The 18,759-nt window shown below is 50.3% G+C and overlaps 1 protein-coding gene across 1 annotated transcript in view; it reads left to right on the top strand.

Annotated features, from left to right (window-relative positions):
* Positions 1 to 18,460, top strand: part of snd1 (staphylococcal nuclease and tudor domain containing 1) — a 160,286-nt gene extending 141,826 nt beyond the window's left edge. Inside the window, exons 22-24 of the mRNA XM_086146287.1 lie at positions 2,314 to 2,517; positions 14,495 to 14,539; positions 17,506 to 18,460. Coding sequence (XP_086002413.1) covers positions 2,314 to 2,517; positions 14,495 to 14,539; positions 17,506 to 17,571 — 315 coding nt within the window. The 3' untranslated portion in view covers positions 17,572 to 18,460. The remainder of the gene's footprint in view (positions 1 to 2,313; positions 2,518 to 14,494; positions 14,540 to 17,505) is intronic.
* Positions 18,461 to 18,759: the final 299 nt, after the last annotated feature.

Here is an 18,759-nt window from a genome sequence, read left to right as displayed (position 1 = left end):
CACGGTCAGCTAATTAAAGAAAGAGGGGCGTGTGGACACACAACGCCGGCTCAAACCCTCCTCAAACCGGGGCTCGATTAGCTTTTCGAAATCGGAGCCGTCAGCGGCAGATTCGATGCTAATGAGAATAACGGTTTACGTTTGTTTGTTTAGAAGTTTATTAGGACGGAGTACAAGTACATTAAGCACAGAGGCAGAGATATTTGTACCAGATTGTAGCTCATAGCTAATTTCCATCTGTAGTCCTGGACAATTCAAATATAAAACTGTATGAAATAGACCATATATATTAAATATACAGATAGGCAATAAAATAACTATACAATATTCAAAACGTCACGTCTTTTCGGGGTGAAGGGGAGAAACAACTTTGACATTCTTGGGGGGAACGCACTCCTTTTTAAAAGGTTGCTCCAGTAAACGCTGGTTTGTTCTGCGCTCCCGCTATCGTGGAATCGCACCGTTACCAGCGTCGACATATTTCTATACCCAGTCCGTTTTGTACCTTCCCTCCCTCTCTCTTTTTCTTTCTCTCTCTCTTTTTCTTTCTTTCTTTCTCTCTCTCTCTCGCCCCTCAGCTCCCCTGTGGTGCCTGTGACAAGTTGACCAGGGGCAGAGCGAGCGTAAAAAAATACATATAAAAAGAAGCCCTTAATTTTGTGCCTTGAACAACCTTCCCCTGCCCACACATGCTCACACACACACACACACACACACACACACACACACACACACACACACCAGAATGCACATACCCAAGGGCAGCTAGCTGGAAGGGGGTTGCCATGGAGACAAGACCAGGGCGAGAAGAAGGGAAAGGGAGGAGATGGATGGTGTTGGGTAAGGATGGATGACGGCCAGGGACTGATTTTTCTACATTTTATTTATTTTTCTTGATTTTATTTTTGCACGCGTTTTGTTTTCAAGCGCCTTCCCGTCTCCCCGTTCCGTCCGGTGCTGTGTTTCTTTCTTGCCCCCCCCCCCCCGGACGCCGGCGGACGTGAGGTCGGGGCTGCAATGCGGCGGCGCCGGCTCCTTCCGACGCCATACGTTAAATCAAACGCCGGCCTCCTTCTCGCACGCGGGGAAGGTCGGGAAGGGAAGGGAAAGGTCAGAGGACGGAGGAGGAGACCAACTGAAACGGCTCCGAGGGGTCGGGAAAATCTCAAGACACGTTGACGGATTTGTTTGTGTGAAACTGTGGATTCATTCCTGAGTGACATTTGGAATTATCTGCGGAGGCGAGGAGGTGCAGTGGTCAGCACCTTCTCCTCACAGCCAGAAGGTCCCTGGTTGGACTCCACTGGAGGCCTCTGTGTGGAGACTCCAGGGTCCTCCTACAGTCCAAACACATGCAGGACGTTCACTGGAGACCCTTCATCAGGGCCGGGGAATTAATTCTTATTTAATTTTTATGTGCAAGCCAACTACTTGTTCCAATGACCAAAAGACAGCAGGCAGAACTAGAGGTTGCAGAGATGAAGATGTTGAGGTTCTCTTTGGGAGTGACCAGGATGGAGAGGATCAGGAATGAGTCTATCAGAGGGACAGCACATGTTAGATGTTCTGGAGAGAAGGTCAGAGAAGCCAGACTGAGATGGTTGGGTCATGGACAGAGGAGGGATAGAGGATATATTGGTAGACGGATGCTGGAATTGGAGCTGCCAGGCAGGAGGTCTGGAGGAAGACCAAAGAGAAGATTTATGGACGCAGTGTGAGAAGATATGAAGGTAGTTGGTGTGAGAGAGGAGGATCCGGAGAAGAGGGTTAGATGGAGAGAGTTGACTCGCCGTGGCGACACCTGAAGGGAAAAGCCGAAAGAAGTAGAAGAAGCCAACGACTTATCATGTAAATTAAACAAAATGAAAACTGAAATTTAAATTTTCTGTCCTTTTATTTCAACATTCCGACGTTATTTTGTTTGTCATCATCCATACAACACTAAACAAAAGGAAGTAATAAGGAGTTTCTTAATTCGGTGTTGATTGAAAATACTTATTAAAACATTCAAAGCCAGTGGTTTGTCGGGCCAGATGTCCCTGCATGCCCAGGTCAGCCCTACATTGTCTGGATGTGTGAATGAGAAGGTGAACGGTTTTTATATGTGCTGGACTGGCGTCGGGTCCCAGACGAACGCCGCCTCTCGTCTTAGTGCAGAACAAGTGTCATCGATCATAAATGAACGAGCGAAGGATCGGAGTCAGGTTTATCAGCCTCGGCCGATGCCATCTGTGTGTGTGATGGAGTCGCCGGTGGAAACGTACTAATTATCCTCCATCCTTCTTCCATCGCACCGTCCCTGACCTCGCGCAGGAGGACGCCCGTGCAGACGTGGTGGACTGCGTGGTGCGGGACATCCAGAACACCCAGTGCATGTTGAACGTGGAGTACTCGGGCGCCTCCTGCCCGCACGTCACGCTACAGTTCGCGGACACCAAGGAGGACGTGGGTCTCGGCCTGGTGAAGGAAGGCCTGGTGATGGTGGACGTCCGCAAGGAGAAGCATCTGCAGAAGATGGTGAGTGGACCGAAACCGGGAATTTGAATTTCACAGCTAAAGGATACGGGAGCCTTTAGCTGGTGAATGAAAGGAATTTGCAGGGGCCTTAAAATAAATAGCAAACATAATCGTGGAACTAAAATAAGTTGTGTTCATAATGTCAAAATACAATTTCACGGCGCAATCGCGTTCATCTCCTTTTTTTTTTTTTGTTGAGCCGCGCTAGTGCCGCCGCTGTTATTTTTAAAAATAAATTAAAAAAAAAAAAAAAAAGGTCAGCTGGTAACAGGGGCTGCTAAAATGTAAATGTGCAGTAAAACCTAAGTGCTCCCCGTTTGTAAATGGGTCCCTGGTGTACAATTGAATGTTAAGAGGTCCGTATGCTGCCTATGGTTTTCTGACAGTCCAATAATGACCACATTTCCATGCTAGCACGCGCCTCTGCTTTTACTGTCTTTGGTGCGTATTGATTTTTTGTTGTTGTTTTTGACATGGTAAAGCTACCATTATGCAAAACGCGGGGAGACGGTCGCGACGGCGCCGAGAGCCACACTTCTCATTTGTCACTCCGGTCGGCCAATATACGTTCACACACCTCCGCAATTTGCCTCGAATGGCGGCCGTTGTGTCCGTCCCCGATGCATCACTCATTACTCTTTCACTCATTATGTTAATTCCCCCCTCGCAGAATCCCGGCCGCGCTCTGCGCGAAGATTAAGAAAAATGGAGGATATTTATTCCAGCTGCAATTACTGCCCCCTGCACACCCTCCCATATTAGTCACCGCGCCGTTTTTTGACAAATGTGGACGCAGAATGAATAAAGAACCGCGGTCACCATAGTAATTGCTCATAAATGTTTCAGAATACATATTAATATAAATTAGTGGGCGAGCGGAAACTCCTCTACAGAGATCCACCTAAAAGCACTCACGCAGACGTCGTTAATATTTACATTTTGTACGCAACATACCATTCACTGGAGAGCGTTCGCCGCCTCTCCGGGACTCGATGAACCTCATCGACGTGGAAGCAATCTGGCCTTTGACCCGCGGAGACCAGCCAGAGGAGCGTAATGCCTTCCTGAGGTAATGGACCCTCCAGACGAGACCGTGATGAAAACACTCCGGCAAATGGATTTTATTTAGCGTTGGACGTCGCCGGCGTTTCCCTCCGACCTGCCGGCAGCGGCGCGTCGGTCCGCAGAGAGCTGAACAAGAAGCCGGTTGCAGTAAGCAAGAGAAGGGAAGGGAAAGGAAGAACCCCTCGCTGCTAATTCCACTCCTGTCTCAAATAAATATGTAATTATAGTTTTGTAATCAGGACACTTTTCCAGCCTCTGGGGGTAATTAAAGAACAGGAATTCATAAGCAGTCAAGGGAAAAAACCTATGTTTTTCCATCTCTTGGACTTGTTTTTTTTTTTTTTTTTTGGCTCCTTCACACCAGCGAGACCTTTCCTCTTTCTTTGGCGAGTCACTTTCTCGATGCAGGAACTTTCTGCAGATTTCCGAGATCCATTCACACGGCGGAGGAACCAACCGGGGACGTCACATCCTCGAACCTTCTTCGCTCCGACTCGAGGTCTTCTAACGCTTCCACAGGACCTCACAGGTCATTGGTGGAACTCATGGCCTCCACCAGATTCTTCTTGTGGACTGCAGAGCGCCATTTTTCAAACCTACCTTGGTCAGATGAGGTTTTGAGACACGGGATCACCTCGGAGGGGTTTCCAGGCTCGTAGGGGAACATCTACAGAACAAGTCGTGCACAGTTAGCTAACGGTTAGCAGGGTTCCTTATACAGCGAAGAGAAAACACTTCCGGACGTCTGATTTCATGGTTATCATTCCACGAACGCTGCGGCAGCTTCCATCTCCATGGTGTCCATGTTGCTCCCTCTTCTTCTTCCTCTTCCTCTTCGGTGGCTCTGGAGGAAGCAACTTCCTGGAACCAAACTGGAGCTGGACACTTCTGAAAGCGGCTAGCGCCGGAAAGCGACTTTTTCTATTGCGGCTGCAGTGAAAGCCGATATCCCGGCTAACGTTGGGAAGAAAACAAAGCGGCCAAAGTCACGCACCTGTTTTCTCCGGCGGCATTAAGAAGCGACGGCCCGTCTCAAGACCTTCGCATATTCAGCCTCAGAGCGCAAACCATTTCGCAAGATAACGCGAGAGATGAGAATGGAATTTACGGCGAGAAAGAGGTCCTCCGGCTCGGTGTAAATCTGACACGTCTGGAGAGGAAACAATAAAATAAACAAAAGCAATGTAAACACCGCTGCACTTACCGTGATTGCCACGTGCACAAAACGACGGCCTACAGATGATATGCCAGATGTATGACAGATTACACTCGGCAATATGATGTTAAATCCGCTATAATGTGGCCGTGCATTAGGCACGTGTAACAGATATTAGTGGACTGCGGTTCAAGAGGTCGTCCCGGTGGCGTTTCTGGGTCGTTCCATCTGCGGCACGTAATGTACCTTACACTTTAATCCCACGGTTTATCATCCATACACACCTCAGGTCAGCGCCACACACCGTTTCTCCCCCGCTAAGTGCAAACAAATGTAATACAATCATGCGTTTTTTTCACCCCGATTCCGCCAGCTGGCGAGCATATTTTCCCCGCATATACATTTAAAAATATATCTGTGGTAGAATTGTATAGGCTCCACAATGGCTGTGCATATGGCGCGCATTCGGCCTCCACAAATATACGGCTTAAGGCAGAAAAACACAAGTGAAAGGGAACCTTGGAGGGATAAATATCCCTCCTGCGGGACAATGCCGTCCTCAAAGACGGGAGTTAACCTTCAGTGCTCTTGTGACTGCCTATTGATAGTCACTGAAGGGCCGCTGGAAATTACAGCCCATCTGTTATGCAATGTTTAGCACGAGAGCCCGGATTACAATGACGGCGTTCCAATCCCTGCGAAGGGATAATGAATGGAGGATGGAGGGGACGAGGGAAAGATAGAAAGGGACAAAAGTCACTTTTCAAGGAAGCCTGGATGAGTGAGAAGAGAAGGAGCTTTGGATGGAGCCGAGGCTGGAGGGGGAACCTTCTGTAAGCGGCCCGAAGAATGGGGCCCGAATCCAGAGGTCAGGGAACGGTTGCCTGGAAGGATCTCAGGAAAGCAAAGCAGAAGAAACCGGCATCAACAAACACTCGACACGTGATTGGTGGATCCAACTCACGGCACGGCGGATCAGGAGGACTCGGGATCTGGTTGTGCTCTTCCAGAACATACTTGAGCCACCATGAGAAGTCCCCATCGTGCACGGAGAAGAAGGTGGAAGCTCCCACGGCGCTCATGGGATGACAACCGAGGACGATCAGATGGTTGAGATGTTTTTATCTTCTCGAGGAACCCCTTTAGCCGTTCGCTAACTCTTAACACTTATTCTGGCCAAAATGTAGATGTTCCTCTGGAAAGCCCTCAGAGGTGTCGCAGGACAGAGGAGCTCGGACCTCCTCGTCGCTTTCTTTAAAATTGGCGCTCGGCAGTCCACAGGAAGTGCCTGTCTTTGGGATCGGCTTACGAGATCCACCGATCTCCAAGCATCGAGATGGTCATGGACAGCGGGGGTCCTGGTTCTTCTGCTGTCTGAATGCATCAAGAAACGGTTCCTGAAACGTTCTGGCCACCGCGAAGGTTCCCGCTGTGAGAAAGGATCTGATGAGACGGGAGGATCGGCGTGGAGCGTGTCATTAGCTCTGATTGCTCCTGTTGAAACTTCTATTCCGGATTTTCCTGCTGTCAAATCCTCACGATCGTGTAAATAATTGCGCATCGATTTTTTTCGGCCCCCCACCCCCTCATAAAAACAGCCCGGAGAAGGAGACGGGGAAGAGACAATAAAGACATCAGATCGATAGAGCGTCGGTTTTTGAAAGTACCCGTATCAACCTAAACTGCTCAGCGAAAACTCCATCAGAAAGTTGAAGTGCAACCATAAAGTGCTAAAATATGTGCAGTAAGCGCTGGCGGCGGCGGGGTGGAGCGGGGCCAAGCCCGCAGCCTAAAAGTTACACCTCTGGCAGATTGAATATACTAAGCGATCCTTAAATTGTCCCGGCAGCCTCGACTCGACGCCGCCGGGATGGCGGGTCGCCAGACTGACTCAGACGCTCAATGACACCTTTTCGCCTGTCACTTCATTTCGCTCGGGCCTTTTTTTTTTTTAATTTGGACCTACACCGCCGTGTCCGTCCTCTTGTTTAGTTTTCGGCGTCCACTACCGTGCGGTACCGCTTCGACGACGGCGGTTGCGGCCGATTAGCATTTTTGTCTTTGGGTGCCTTGTCATGCTGAAAAGTGATTACAGAGTGGAGGTGCAGAGGTGCTCCGGTCAGACGTGCATTCTGCCTCAGCGTCAACAGACGCCATTTTACACGCCGTTATCCGAAATTGTCAGCTGATTTTGCCCCTTTGAACCCGGCGTGGGGATCCGACCGGCAAGAATATCTGAAAAAGGCAACTTAAAGACGGCTACGGTTGTCCTTAATTTGTAAGATAACCTGTCACCCGATCTACATGCTTAATAAATGACAAATAAACACTGAAATCTGAAATAAAATCCCACAAAATCATTCTGTAAATGAACAAATTAACAATAGTTAATAATAGACATCAATAGATTGCCCCACCCCCTCCCGGCTGAGAGCCAGAAGACACCAATCAGCTGGAGAAGGAGGCGGGGCTTATTTGGAGCTATCATTGTTCATTTCTTGAATCAATTTTTAAGAGTCAATAGTAATAACTACTTTTGCATAATTAAGGTAATCATATAAATATATTAATATAGATGAGGTGCATTTTTTTCCCGTCCTTGTGGTTTTGCCCACATCCCATAACGTGATGTGTATTCACACATCTTTTCACACCTTTTTCTTTTTAACAGACTAAACTAGCTTAACCAGGTTAGCGAGTCACGTCCTCCCGGCCGCCTGCAGGGACCAAACGTTCTCCCGGCGTCTTGCGTGGATGACCGCAGCACGTGCACGGCGGGCAGATGGGAGCATGCGTGCAGGTTGCGTCGCTAAGCTAGCGCTCCGCGAACCGGGCCTTGGTTTTCCTGGAAGCGCATTCGCGTTTCAAGCTAGTTGTCATCGTGCTTATCTCAAGTTTCTTAGCATCTGCCGTTGCGGAAGTATCTGCCACGAGGAGCTAGCATGACGCCCGCCCTGCCGAGCAGCTCCCGCAGATGGTGCAAAGAGACAAAAACCTTCACGCTTTAATCCGACGTGTGAACAAATACTTATGCTCCTTTGTTTAAACGTTATCTTGGCTTTTTTTTTTCCCGCGTCTGTCAGCAGAACTGAACCTCGGGGGGGGTTGGAGGGGCAGCTATGGGTCGCTCGGCCCCACGGGGAGAAAAAAAAGAAAAAGCTGCAGCCCGAAGTGCGGTTACCTTTAATTACAAATCACAAGCTGCCCCCCCTCCCCATCTTCCTCCCCTGTGTGTTGCTGCAGGCTCACACAGGCGCTAATTTTTCATGAAGATGTTAGTGGCTTGCAGGATCAGCCTCCGGGTTTCCCCCGGCGCCGTCCCCCCTCCGCCGTCCGCGGCAACGGTCGAATTTGTGGAATCCGTGCAGGGAGGGACGGAGGAGGGCCGGATGTAGCGGCGGGAGTCTGGAGGGTTCGGGTCGTTCCATTTATCAGACGGCAATTGCGGCGTTTAGCTGCGACGCCAGCGCCGCGCCTCGCCGACGCACAATCCACGCTACATCGTGCGTTTGTCGAACACACTCTTATTTGCAACGACGCACAACACCAGCGAGCACGGAACGGCCAGATCCAACTCGTTTTTCTCCGGCTCCGGGTTTATTTTTCGTCAGAGGTCGGGCCGATTCCAGACGTGAACATTAAAAACAAAATATTTCAGATTAATTGGAAAACGCTGAGCAAAAATAAGCGGCGTGAGCGCTTCAAAGCTTTGGAGGCTTTTGGTGGAACTGGTGTTTTTGATGTGCCGCTTGAACTGGCAATCTCCAGTTAACGGGAACAACAGGCGCGCAGGGATCGGACGCCAACCGTGAAGGGGAGTTCTCTTTAATTGATCTTTAATTTAAAGTCAGTCAAGGATTTCTGGACTGCGCGGATGAACTAGAAGAGCGTACAGAAACACTTTGACGTAGTGCGGAGAGCAATTGACGCTCAATCCGAATCCAATCAAATCAAATTTCCCCGTTAAAAATGAATTGAAACACTATGAATCTGTTCCACAACCCCAGATTTGTTACATGCTTTAAATAGGAAAATATTCTTTCTAAATAACAAATAGTGTATCAAAATAATAAGTGTATGAAAATGAAAATGGCCGGCAGAGAAGGAGATCGGTGTTTTTCATTTGCCGCTCCGTCTTTAACTCACTGGCTCCACCTTTAATGCTACAACGTGTTGCTAAATGTGATGTACTTTGTTTAAACTCCTTTAATGGACGTCATGAAGCCGCTCATCTTTCTAAAATCATCAAACCGTCACCGACCAACTTTGAACGACTCCTCCGTCGCCTCGTCCGTCCGCGGTCCCGCCGTCCGCCGCACCGAATCCCCGACGATGCTCTCCGTCACCGTATCTCAGCCACAACTTCTCCATCTCACGCCTCGCTCGTGGTTTCCAGTGATTCTCTCCTGGCGATCTCGCGGAGGTCGCCGCGTCTCACTGTCTATAAACGCCGCTTCACCGACAGCGGCGTCCACGTGGGTGTCGACGGCTCGTCGCGCTCACCGCTAACTCCGATCCGGGCTCAGATCGCAAAGCGAAAAAACACGTCTCGGAAAACGGCGTTACCGATCATCTTGGTCGGGTCGGTGTGTCCGAGTGAAGGCGGCGGACGATGATCCGCCGCCTCCGACGGCGAGCCGACACGTCTCCGCCATGCCTGCTAGAAATGGCTTTTAGCTGCATCTGTAACACTCATTGAATGGCTTTCAGGTCGCTGCCCTCCCTGTTCGACCCCAGTGACTGTCACGGCCCATCAAGAGCCCCCCGAAAAACCACCACAGGGCGCGCACACACACACACACACACACACACACACACACACACACACTGAGCATCAGAGGTGTGTGACAGCATGGCTGCTCAGTACCAATGGCTCAATACCTAATTTACAAGTAGAGTTAGAGATGGCCTTTTAATGGACATTTTCTGCTTCCCTGTTATTGACTGCGCACACACACACACACACACACACACACACACACACATACACTCAAACAGGCATGACTGTCTCCCTCGCCGCCGCCATCGCTCTGAGGGCCCCCTTTGACATGTCCTAGCTGACACGCGCCACTTCCCAAACGCTATTCCATCTTCTGCAGATGTACACACACACACACACACAGACACACACATTTGATGCACAGATACACACTTTATCCTCCCTCCCACACACCCCGGGGCTGAGTGGAAGCTCGCCTGCGAGGGGAGTGGATGCAGCAGACTGTTCAAACTTATATTATTATTTTGAGTTATGTGACCTTGGTGGAAAAAAGAGAAAATAGATATTGTAGAAGAGAAGCAGAAAACTTTTTAATGCAGCTGCTATCAGAAGACCGCGTGTGTCTTTGTGTGTGTGTGTGTGTGTGTGTGTGTGTGTGTGTTATTAGTGTTCACATAAGACCTTTTTTCTTTTCACATTGTCCTTGGAAAGCAGAAGAGAATGTTCTGTTTTTTGCTGTGGCTCCTTATATTTGTTATACGTGTGTGTGTGTGTGTGTGTGTGTTCCGTCGGTGCACATGTATACACACCATGCATTCCACATTCCTTCGATAGGTGCGTGATCTTCCAAGGTTGCAGAGGTGCGTCACACGTCACACGTTGTTGAGACCTCAATCTCCCCGAGCAGCTTTGCTCCGAGGTAGCTTCCCTAAAAAGTCGTCGTTTTTTTCCGAGCCCCGGTTTGCTAACCGGTTCCTGAAGCCGCTCAGCCGTCGGGCAGCTTTGAAATATCGGACAAGGGACGCCAAAACGTGAGCGTTGTGGCAGCGAAGAGGAAAAGCGGACGTTTTGTGGATTGGAGATTGACCACCGCCGCCGCCGCCGTCTGGGAGGCGGTGTGTGTCTGATCGTCATCGGCGTTAATGACAGAGCCTTTACACGCATGGGAGACGAGCCTCATTGTTCTCTTTCCACCCGAGTGCTCCTCGCTTTGTCCGCCGCCGAGCGCTTGGCCGGCGCCCGAACTGGCTTTTCGCACGCGGATCTCAGAAAAATCTGGTTTTTCGCTGAGCGTTTTCCCTCGCCGCGAAACCAAAAAGTGTGGGGGTCACCTACGCACCAGATCGCACACAGCCTGTCAGAGCGCCGCCGCGCTAGCTCTCGCTCGGATCTGTCAATTTCACACCGCGCTCACCAGAAACGCCACCTGGGCATGGTGAACCGGCCGGCGGCGGCGGCGAGGAGGGGGGGGGGGGCTGCGCTCCCTCACGGGGACAGATTCACAAACGGGCGCCAAAACACCAGAGACGCACCAGCTGTCACTCAGCTCACAAGCAAAGAAGTCACGATAAAGATAAATGGTCCAAAAAAGGAACCTGCGCTCGGAGTAAACAGCGCATGCAGTCCTGCATGCTCTCAGGACGAGGCGGGAAAACACCCCTGATAACCAAACACACACACGAGGCCTTTAGGTCTCGCAAAAAGAGAAAGCAGAAAATGCCGCATTCCCATTTGCATTTGCATCCCGGCTCGGAGCAGCAGCTCTGCCCTCAGACGCCGTGGCACCTTTTTATAAGAGATGTGGAAGGTACATATTTAAATAGGTACAACCCCCATTATAGCTGTTTGAATTATATATACAGGAGGTCCTCGACCGCTCGAATCCTGTCCTGTTGCAGTGCAACGCAAAGTTACGCACGGCTAAAAAGTTTCCACTAAAACATAACAAACAAAAGAGCGAATGTCGCACAATCCAATATGGCGTGCAACCGGCCGAGACTCACATTGGGCCGTGTGACCACGTATTCGCTCGCTCCGCCTAACAACGAGCTCCCGCACAAAATTTGCTTATACGGAATGATAGTACAAGACTTTCTGCCCAAATTTAATCCGGATCATATAATTTATGGTATTGATTTGAATACAAATAGAAAGGCACGCAGCCGCTGTGATTGGCACTCCAATGCTTTCTGATAGCAGATCCACTTCCACCGAGACTCTTCAAATCTGTGGAGGTTCTCAGTCTTCCGGATGAATTCTTGTCGAAATCAACCGCACTTGAAATTCTTCACCTGAAGAAGAATTTCTTCCGGTCGCCAAGACAAGAAGATTTCGACAAGAACACATCAGCTTCTGGCTGTAAAGCTCGAGTCCAAAACCAACCAAAGATGGGACGTCGGAGCGACAGGAAGTTGTCATCACACGCCGCGGGAATGAGTTCAAGGATTTCCTGCTTGAAGTACCACGTCAGTGCGGAGCAAACATTACTCAGGGATCCCTCGGCGGACACTTCGGCCGGCGTCGAAGCCTCGGGGAACGGCGGGGCCTCGGATAATGTTAATTATTCTCGATATTAATTCGGAGATCCGGTCTGTTGGTGTGTTGCAATCTGGAAAGTATATCTGATTCTCGCCACAGCAAGAAGCGTTCCTCCTCCTCCTCCTCCTCCTCCTCCCCCGCCGCCGCCGCCGCCCGGTCGTCTCCAGATGACTTTTGCTTCTGTTTGTGCTGTAAATGAGCCATTATGCCCTTCCCCGCCGGAGCCGATAGAAAAGCCGTGAAAGCCGGATCCGGGACGGGATCCGTGGAGCAGCTGAGAGTCTGAAGGCAGTCATCACGGCGGCTCAGCTGCGCGCTGATTGACTGTTGTGTTGCGCCGGGTTGAAGTAAATGTTGACGGCGAGCCAGAGAGGAGAAAAGAAAGACGCCTTCCCGATCAGAATAGGAAAAGAGGCTCGCCGCTTGGGTCCCCGTGTTGTCGCTATTGTGCTGCGTCGCCCCTGAGAAGACACTCCCGGCTCCAGCTGTGTGGAAGTCGGCACTTTTGTAAAACTGCGTGGAAGTTTGTTTTGCAGCTCGCCGTCGTCGCGAGACAACGCCGTCGGCTGAGAGGCCCGAACTATTGTGAGACTCGCTGGAAAGTTCAAACGACATCTCCGGCCCTCCGTACGGCGACATCTGCCCGACGGGACTGAGACGCAGCTTTCCAACGGCGTCCAGGAAAATAGAATCTGTGCTTTGTTGGGCTGCGCGGTTAAAACGGCCGTCATCTGGCATTCTTGTTTGTTTGTTTGTTTGTTTAGAAGTTTATTAGGACAGTGTACAAATACATGAAGCACAGAGGCGGGGATGTTTGTACCAGATTATAGCTCATAGCTCATTTCCATCTGTAGTCCTGGACAATACAAGTATAAAACTGTATAAAATAGACGATATATAAAATACACAGATCGGCAATAAAATAACTATACAAAACATAAACAGGCAATAAAATATGTATTTTGCAGGTTGAAAGTTCTAGTGTTGTGATATTGTTACTTTGGTCATCTGGGGGCCGTCGGATGTGACCCAGAAGGGAAACATCTGATGGCAAAATACCCGTCTGGCATTGTTAGCGTTAGCATGTTCGGCGCTCCAGAATCCAACGTCTTGTTCCCGTACGAGCGCTGGTCCGACTGCGACGGCCGGCTCGTCTTCAACTGTCATGCAAACCAAGATCCGATGCGGGAAGACGGACGCTCCTTCACGGCCTCCTTTCACGGAGCCTCCGTCCCCCATCTTCACCCACTCCGTCGTTTCCACGGGTTCGGCCTACAAATCGTCAACACGCCGATCGGTTTAGTGTTCAAGTCTTACGGGCGAGCGTTACCGGCGCGGTGGCGGTGAAGCTAAACCCGGAGTGGTCACATTGTACCTCTGAAGGTCAGCTCCTCTCAGAAGGTCTGCCGCAGAGGCTTTCACAGGTCCGTCCGTCCGCTCGTGCCGGATCCATCTCGCCAAACGCCGCCTCTCTCCTGCACCCCCGAACCCCCCGCCTCTTTCTCTATTACTCATCACTGGTTCATTCAATGAGGCTAAATGACTGCTCTAGCAGAAGCAGTCAATATGTTCAGCGCCGCACTCTGCCTCCCTCTTGTTCCAGCTCTTTTATTTCCTCTCCGTTCACCCGGTATCTCCACATCGAATGGATTTTTTTGTTTTTTTTGGTTTAGTCAGAGGGAGCCTGACAATTAGCTTGGTATTACACAAATATCAACAAAGCGTCACTCGACTTGCGCCGTTGCTGCGAATACGCTAAAATGAATCCGTTTTGTTTGCGCAATTTAAGGAAAAAGAAAATCCCAGGACTCGAGAGCTTCTGTCCAACCCGGATGGTTTTATGAAATAAGATTAACACTCCAATATAACATCAATTTCACAGGCGTTTGCTATTTAGATTAACATCTTCCCAGACTCTATTTCCCCAGATGTCCCGCGTGCCTCCGATAGTAGGAAACACAAAACTAGCAGCCTCACCTTTCGGTGTTAAACCCTCCAACCCGCTCTCTTTCAATTGCCCTCGTCTCGGCGTACAGCAGAGCTGTGATTTTTTTTTTTTTTTCTTCCCTTTTTTCTTTTTTCTTCCCTAAACCACAGGTAGAAATTGGAGTTCACCCCCATTCTCGGCTCACTGCTCCCTTAAGGCATCCTGTGAAAGCACTTTATTGTATATTACACTACAAACCAGCGGGTGTTGGCTTGAGAGCTTCTAATCTCAAGTGAGTTTGCAAGTGGGAGTCGGAGCAGGAAGAGCGAGATGGACAAAGCGCTGACCTCGGGCCGCGAGACGTATTGTTGCCGTTCCTGGCTCGGCACGCTCGCGGCTCATGCGGCGACATCTATAGCTTGACCTCAAGCGTGGATCGGTCGGGAATAGTTGTGAATTTCAATGCGAGCGGGCGAAAGGAACGTCCCGGCGGACAGAAGCGACTCCTTCCTTTCGGAAAATGTGGAACGCCGTGACGTGATATGCTAATGACTCGCTCTTTCTGCCCAAGGTGACGGAGTACCTGAACAGTCAAGAATCTGCCAAGAGCGCCAGGGTAAGCCACCCGTCCTGTTGTCTTTGTCCTTTCGTTGGCTTCTGTTTTCGCCTCCTCCGCCTAATAATCGCGATTCGTGTTGGCAAAACAAGAATGCTAATTACTTTTCTACACCAACTAGCAGAGACACAGAATCCGCGCAACATATCGCATTGGCAGTCGCATTGCCCCATATGGATTGCTGCCCACAGTCTGTGCAGGTCCACAGTGTGAATAAGGGGGTGGGGAAGCGTGCAAATGCGCGCCGCCGGGATCGAAAAAGAGGAGGGGAAAACGGGGAGGGTGAAGAAAAGGAAGGACATCGCACACACAAACGCTCGGACCAGAAGCGTCTCGGAGCTTAGAAGCAACGCCGTCCAGTGGAAACGACTATATCGGAGCCCGTTTGGCCCGTCTGGCACGGCGAGCCGGGACCGGCGGCCAAAGACGAATGAAAGCTAAATACATGGAAGGACTTCAAACGAGAGGCGCGGAGCATCGACTCGTCATTACGTAGTTTATCTCAATATGTGAGGAATAGCTTCGTATACTTGTCAGGAAACAAAAGACAAAACTAATCGTACTGAAAAGTAGATCCCGGAGACCGGCTGGCCGTGAGTGATGAGGCTTGAGATTATAAACCCACCTTTCCTAAAAGGACCGTAAAGCTCCGACCTTTTCTGTCCTCGATGGCCTTCAGTGGGCGGAGGGGGTCTGCAGGAGACGGACTCCTGTTGGATTTGCCCTTTTCATCGAAGCCCCTTTGTATTTACGCGAACAATGTGAATATAAAAGGCCTTAATGGGTGATGTGAAAGGTCGCACAGCACTCGTATGGATCTGAGGAGGTCTAAGAAGAGTGGAGCTCGTTTTGGTGCCAGGAAGTAGCCTCCTCCAGGATGGGAACGCTACTCCTTCTGGTTTTCCATTCCCCCTGTCCATGAAGGACCACAGGAGGGACCAGTGTGATCCCGGCATCTGCAACGTGCAGCTTCAGCTCCAAACAAACAAACCACCAAAGAAGAAGAAGAAGAGGGGGAAATGACATCATGGAGGCGGAAGCTGCCTCAGCGTTCATGGAATAATAACCACGGACCATCTCAGATGGTTGGACTGTTTTTATCCGTGTGCAGAGCCCTGTTAGCTCTTAGCCGTTAGCTATCTCTGCACTTATTCTGGCCCAAATGTTGATGTTCTTCTCAGGCGTAGCAGGCCAGAAGAGCTTAGACCTCTTTGTCACTCCATTTCTCACTGCATTTTGAAAACGTCTGACTTGTAACCAGGAAAGTTCTCAAAATTGGTGCTCCAGAAGAAGTATCTGGTCATGGGTGCGGCTTATGAGTTCCACCAAGCGGCTATGAGTTCCTGCGGAAGCGTAGAAAGACCCTGCCTCGGAGAAGGAGCTGAGATGGTTCTAGGAGGCGAGCTCCACGGTCCCTGGTTCCTCTGCTGTCTGAACGCACCAGGAAACGTCAATTCTCCTGAAAAGGTTGGAGGAACTACAAAAAGTTCCCGCAGTGAGAATCGCGGCCACCCCCGTGTCCGATCATCTCAGCTGAGCGCGTCCTGGAAGACGACCGCATCCCACGCATCACCACATCGGCATTATTTATTTACTCCCTTCCCTTTTCTGCATCGGGGCTCCGCCGAAGGTGCAGAAATGCTTCTTCCACACTCCAGAATTCCGATGGTTGCGATGAGTTCCTGCGCCGAGCACCCGTCACGCTGTCCTCCCGTGGAATTATCGGGTCTCGGCTCCCGCAGTCGGCATTCTGCGCGCCGACGTCACCGTTTCTATAGAAACGCGGGCCGGTCGAGCCGTTTGCCACCGACGCCCCGGCGTGAACCCTCTGAAGAGGTTTTCACAAAGGAACGGGGTTCTTCAATCGTCCTCTCAAACTGCTGATGTTACAACAGCAGCACAAAACCGTAGAACCCCCGCAAAAGAAGGCCAAATGTATGGATATATATACATATTTATAATTATAATAAAGTGGTGAGCCGTCGTAGCTCAAACAAAGAAGGGTCACGTTGGCGGCCTTTCTTGGCGGAGAATGCAAGAACGTGCAAGCGTGGTGATTCCCCTCACGGAGACCGGAGAACGGCGTCCAAAGATCCGGCTGTAGCCGTCGGGTGTGGACCCATTCTGGGCATCCCAGCATCTTGACCAGTATGTTTGGATCCAAGAATGTCAGCTGCCGCTTTGTGAAACTAAAACGTTACTTGAGTTCCAGATTTATTCTATAAATTTGGCGTTAAACTCGGGGCCGACGCCTCCCGGCCCTCTGGACCCGCCTTGGTAGATCCCACTGAGCAGGTGGATCATCTAGATTCAAAAGATCAGATCGCTTTTTTGTTCGTTCCCGTCTTCGAACCCGCCGGAGACGTCCCGGGGGGGCGAGAAGACGCCCGCTTCCATTTTGTTTACTCATGTAAATGTCAGGTAACGGCATCTCCCAAGTCCTAGCGCTGACCCGTCAGACGCCGTCTCTTCCCGGCGCTCGCTCCTTGTTACCCTGACAACCGGTCAGGCACAGTCGGAAGCGAGCGAGCGAGCGTCGCCGCTCACTTCAGCCGATGACAAAAGGCAGATTCATTAAGAAAAAGCAGACAAAAACGGTCGTTCGTTCACTCATCCTCGTAGCAGCAGTTGCTAATGAGCAAGGAATCGCGGCATTAATGATCGCTTTACGATCCCGCTCACGCCGAAGTAACCCGGCTTCTCATTGGTCCGAGTCCGGACCAATCACAGGCGTCCTTTGCGACTTTACTTGTCGGGTGGCCGAGCACATGGCGAGGACGACGACGATGATGAAACAGGCACCTTGGCGATGGAAGCGGCGCTTCCTCCCGCCTTCCCCACTCCCGCTTCTCTCTTGACCATTGAACATCTAATGTGCCGTCGAGGGTATTTAAGTAGCGGTTCGCGTTTTTACGGTTGTTTGTTTCACGGCGGCCAATAAAGCCCTGCCTTTGTCCTCCCACCAGCTCAACATTTGGCGCTACGGGGACTTCCGCGCCGACGACGCCGACGAGTTTGGCTACCGGCGCTAAACAGAGGGAGGGGGTGAAAAGTAAAGGAGAAAAGAAAGGAAAACAAAACAAACGACCATCCAATCAACATCATTCCAAAGACCCGACGTGGACGGCGAGTGACTCGCCGGACAGGAGATGAAGTACATGAAGATAAATAAACGACAAGCATTGACTCACTCCGCCATCCAATCGATCTCTCATATCCCTGATTCGTTCCTTGCGCTCTATCTTTTTCCTTCCGCGGCTAGCGGCTAGCGGCAGCACGCTAGCGCCTCCGACACGAAAGAAATCCCGTCGACTCTTTCTTTCTCCCTCGCCGGCGTGTCCAGGCCGACGTTATTGCCAATCTGTGTTCTTCGCCATCGCCCGTTCCAGCCCATCGCCTTCCCCCCCCCCCCCCCCCCCCCCCCCCCCCCCCCACCACCCCACAGCTTCTTCGGGCATCTTTAAGAAACGCTTCCCGGACGACTTAAATGTAAATGTGAGGATATGTTGAAAAGTGTAAAAAAAAATAAAATAAAAAAATAAAAAAAAATGGGAAAATTTATATCTTGAGAAATACTGTAGGTGGAGACACACAGACCAGAAAAAAAAAAAAAGGATGAGTTTATTTTTGTCTTGGATGTATATCTGTGTGATAATGACATTTGCAGACGTATTCGTGGGCAGTGTTCTGTCGTTTATTCACTGTCACACTTTTATGACCAGTACCTAATGGAAGCCATGACGTGGTGTTCTATCATCTCCTCTCTCTTCCTCTGTAAAGTTTACATTCTGATGGTTGCGTCCCCGTCGCCGACGGGCTCTTCTGTCTCTGTACGCCATCGCGGAAAAATTTGTCTCCCTTATAAACGGACCTTTGCATTCTATTAAAAACCTCCTGAATAAAAATAAGCAAACTAAAAAAGAGCGTCTCATCGTCCTCCTTCCCGTCGGCCTCCGGGCGACAAACCGACTCACATTTTAATTCCAGATGTTTATTTGTAATGTGACGCCTCCGCAGAAGTCGAGTCAGCAAAGACCGGGGTTTTTACATGTTATTTTAATTCCGAGCCGCTTCGATTGTCACCTTTGAAGAACATCTCATCTCCACACCTGTCGGACTTCGTAACGGGTGATTTCACTTCAAGAGGTTTGCGGACTGGAAATGGCGGAGCGGTGGTGAGCACCTCCTCCTGGGCAGGTTCCCACCAGGGGTCTTTCCTT

This window comes from Fistularia commersonii, chromosome 5, assembly GCF_037954325.1.
Source record: "Fistularia commersonii isolate RoL2024-O1a breed Wild chromosome 5, RoL_Fcom_v1.0, whole genome shotgun sequence".
Classification (NCBI taxonomy): Eukaryota; Metazoa; Chordata; class Actinopteri; order Syngnathiformes; family Fistulariidae; genus Fistularia; species Fistularia commersonii.
The sequence above is the reverse complement of the archived record's forward strand: the minus strand, read 5'-3'. Positions and strand labels throughout refer to the sequence as shown.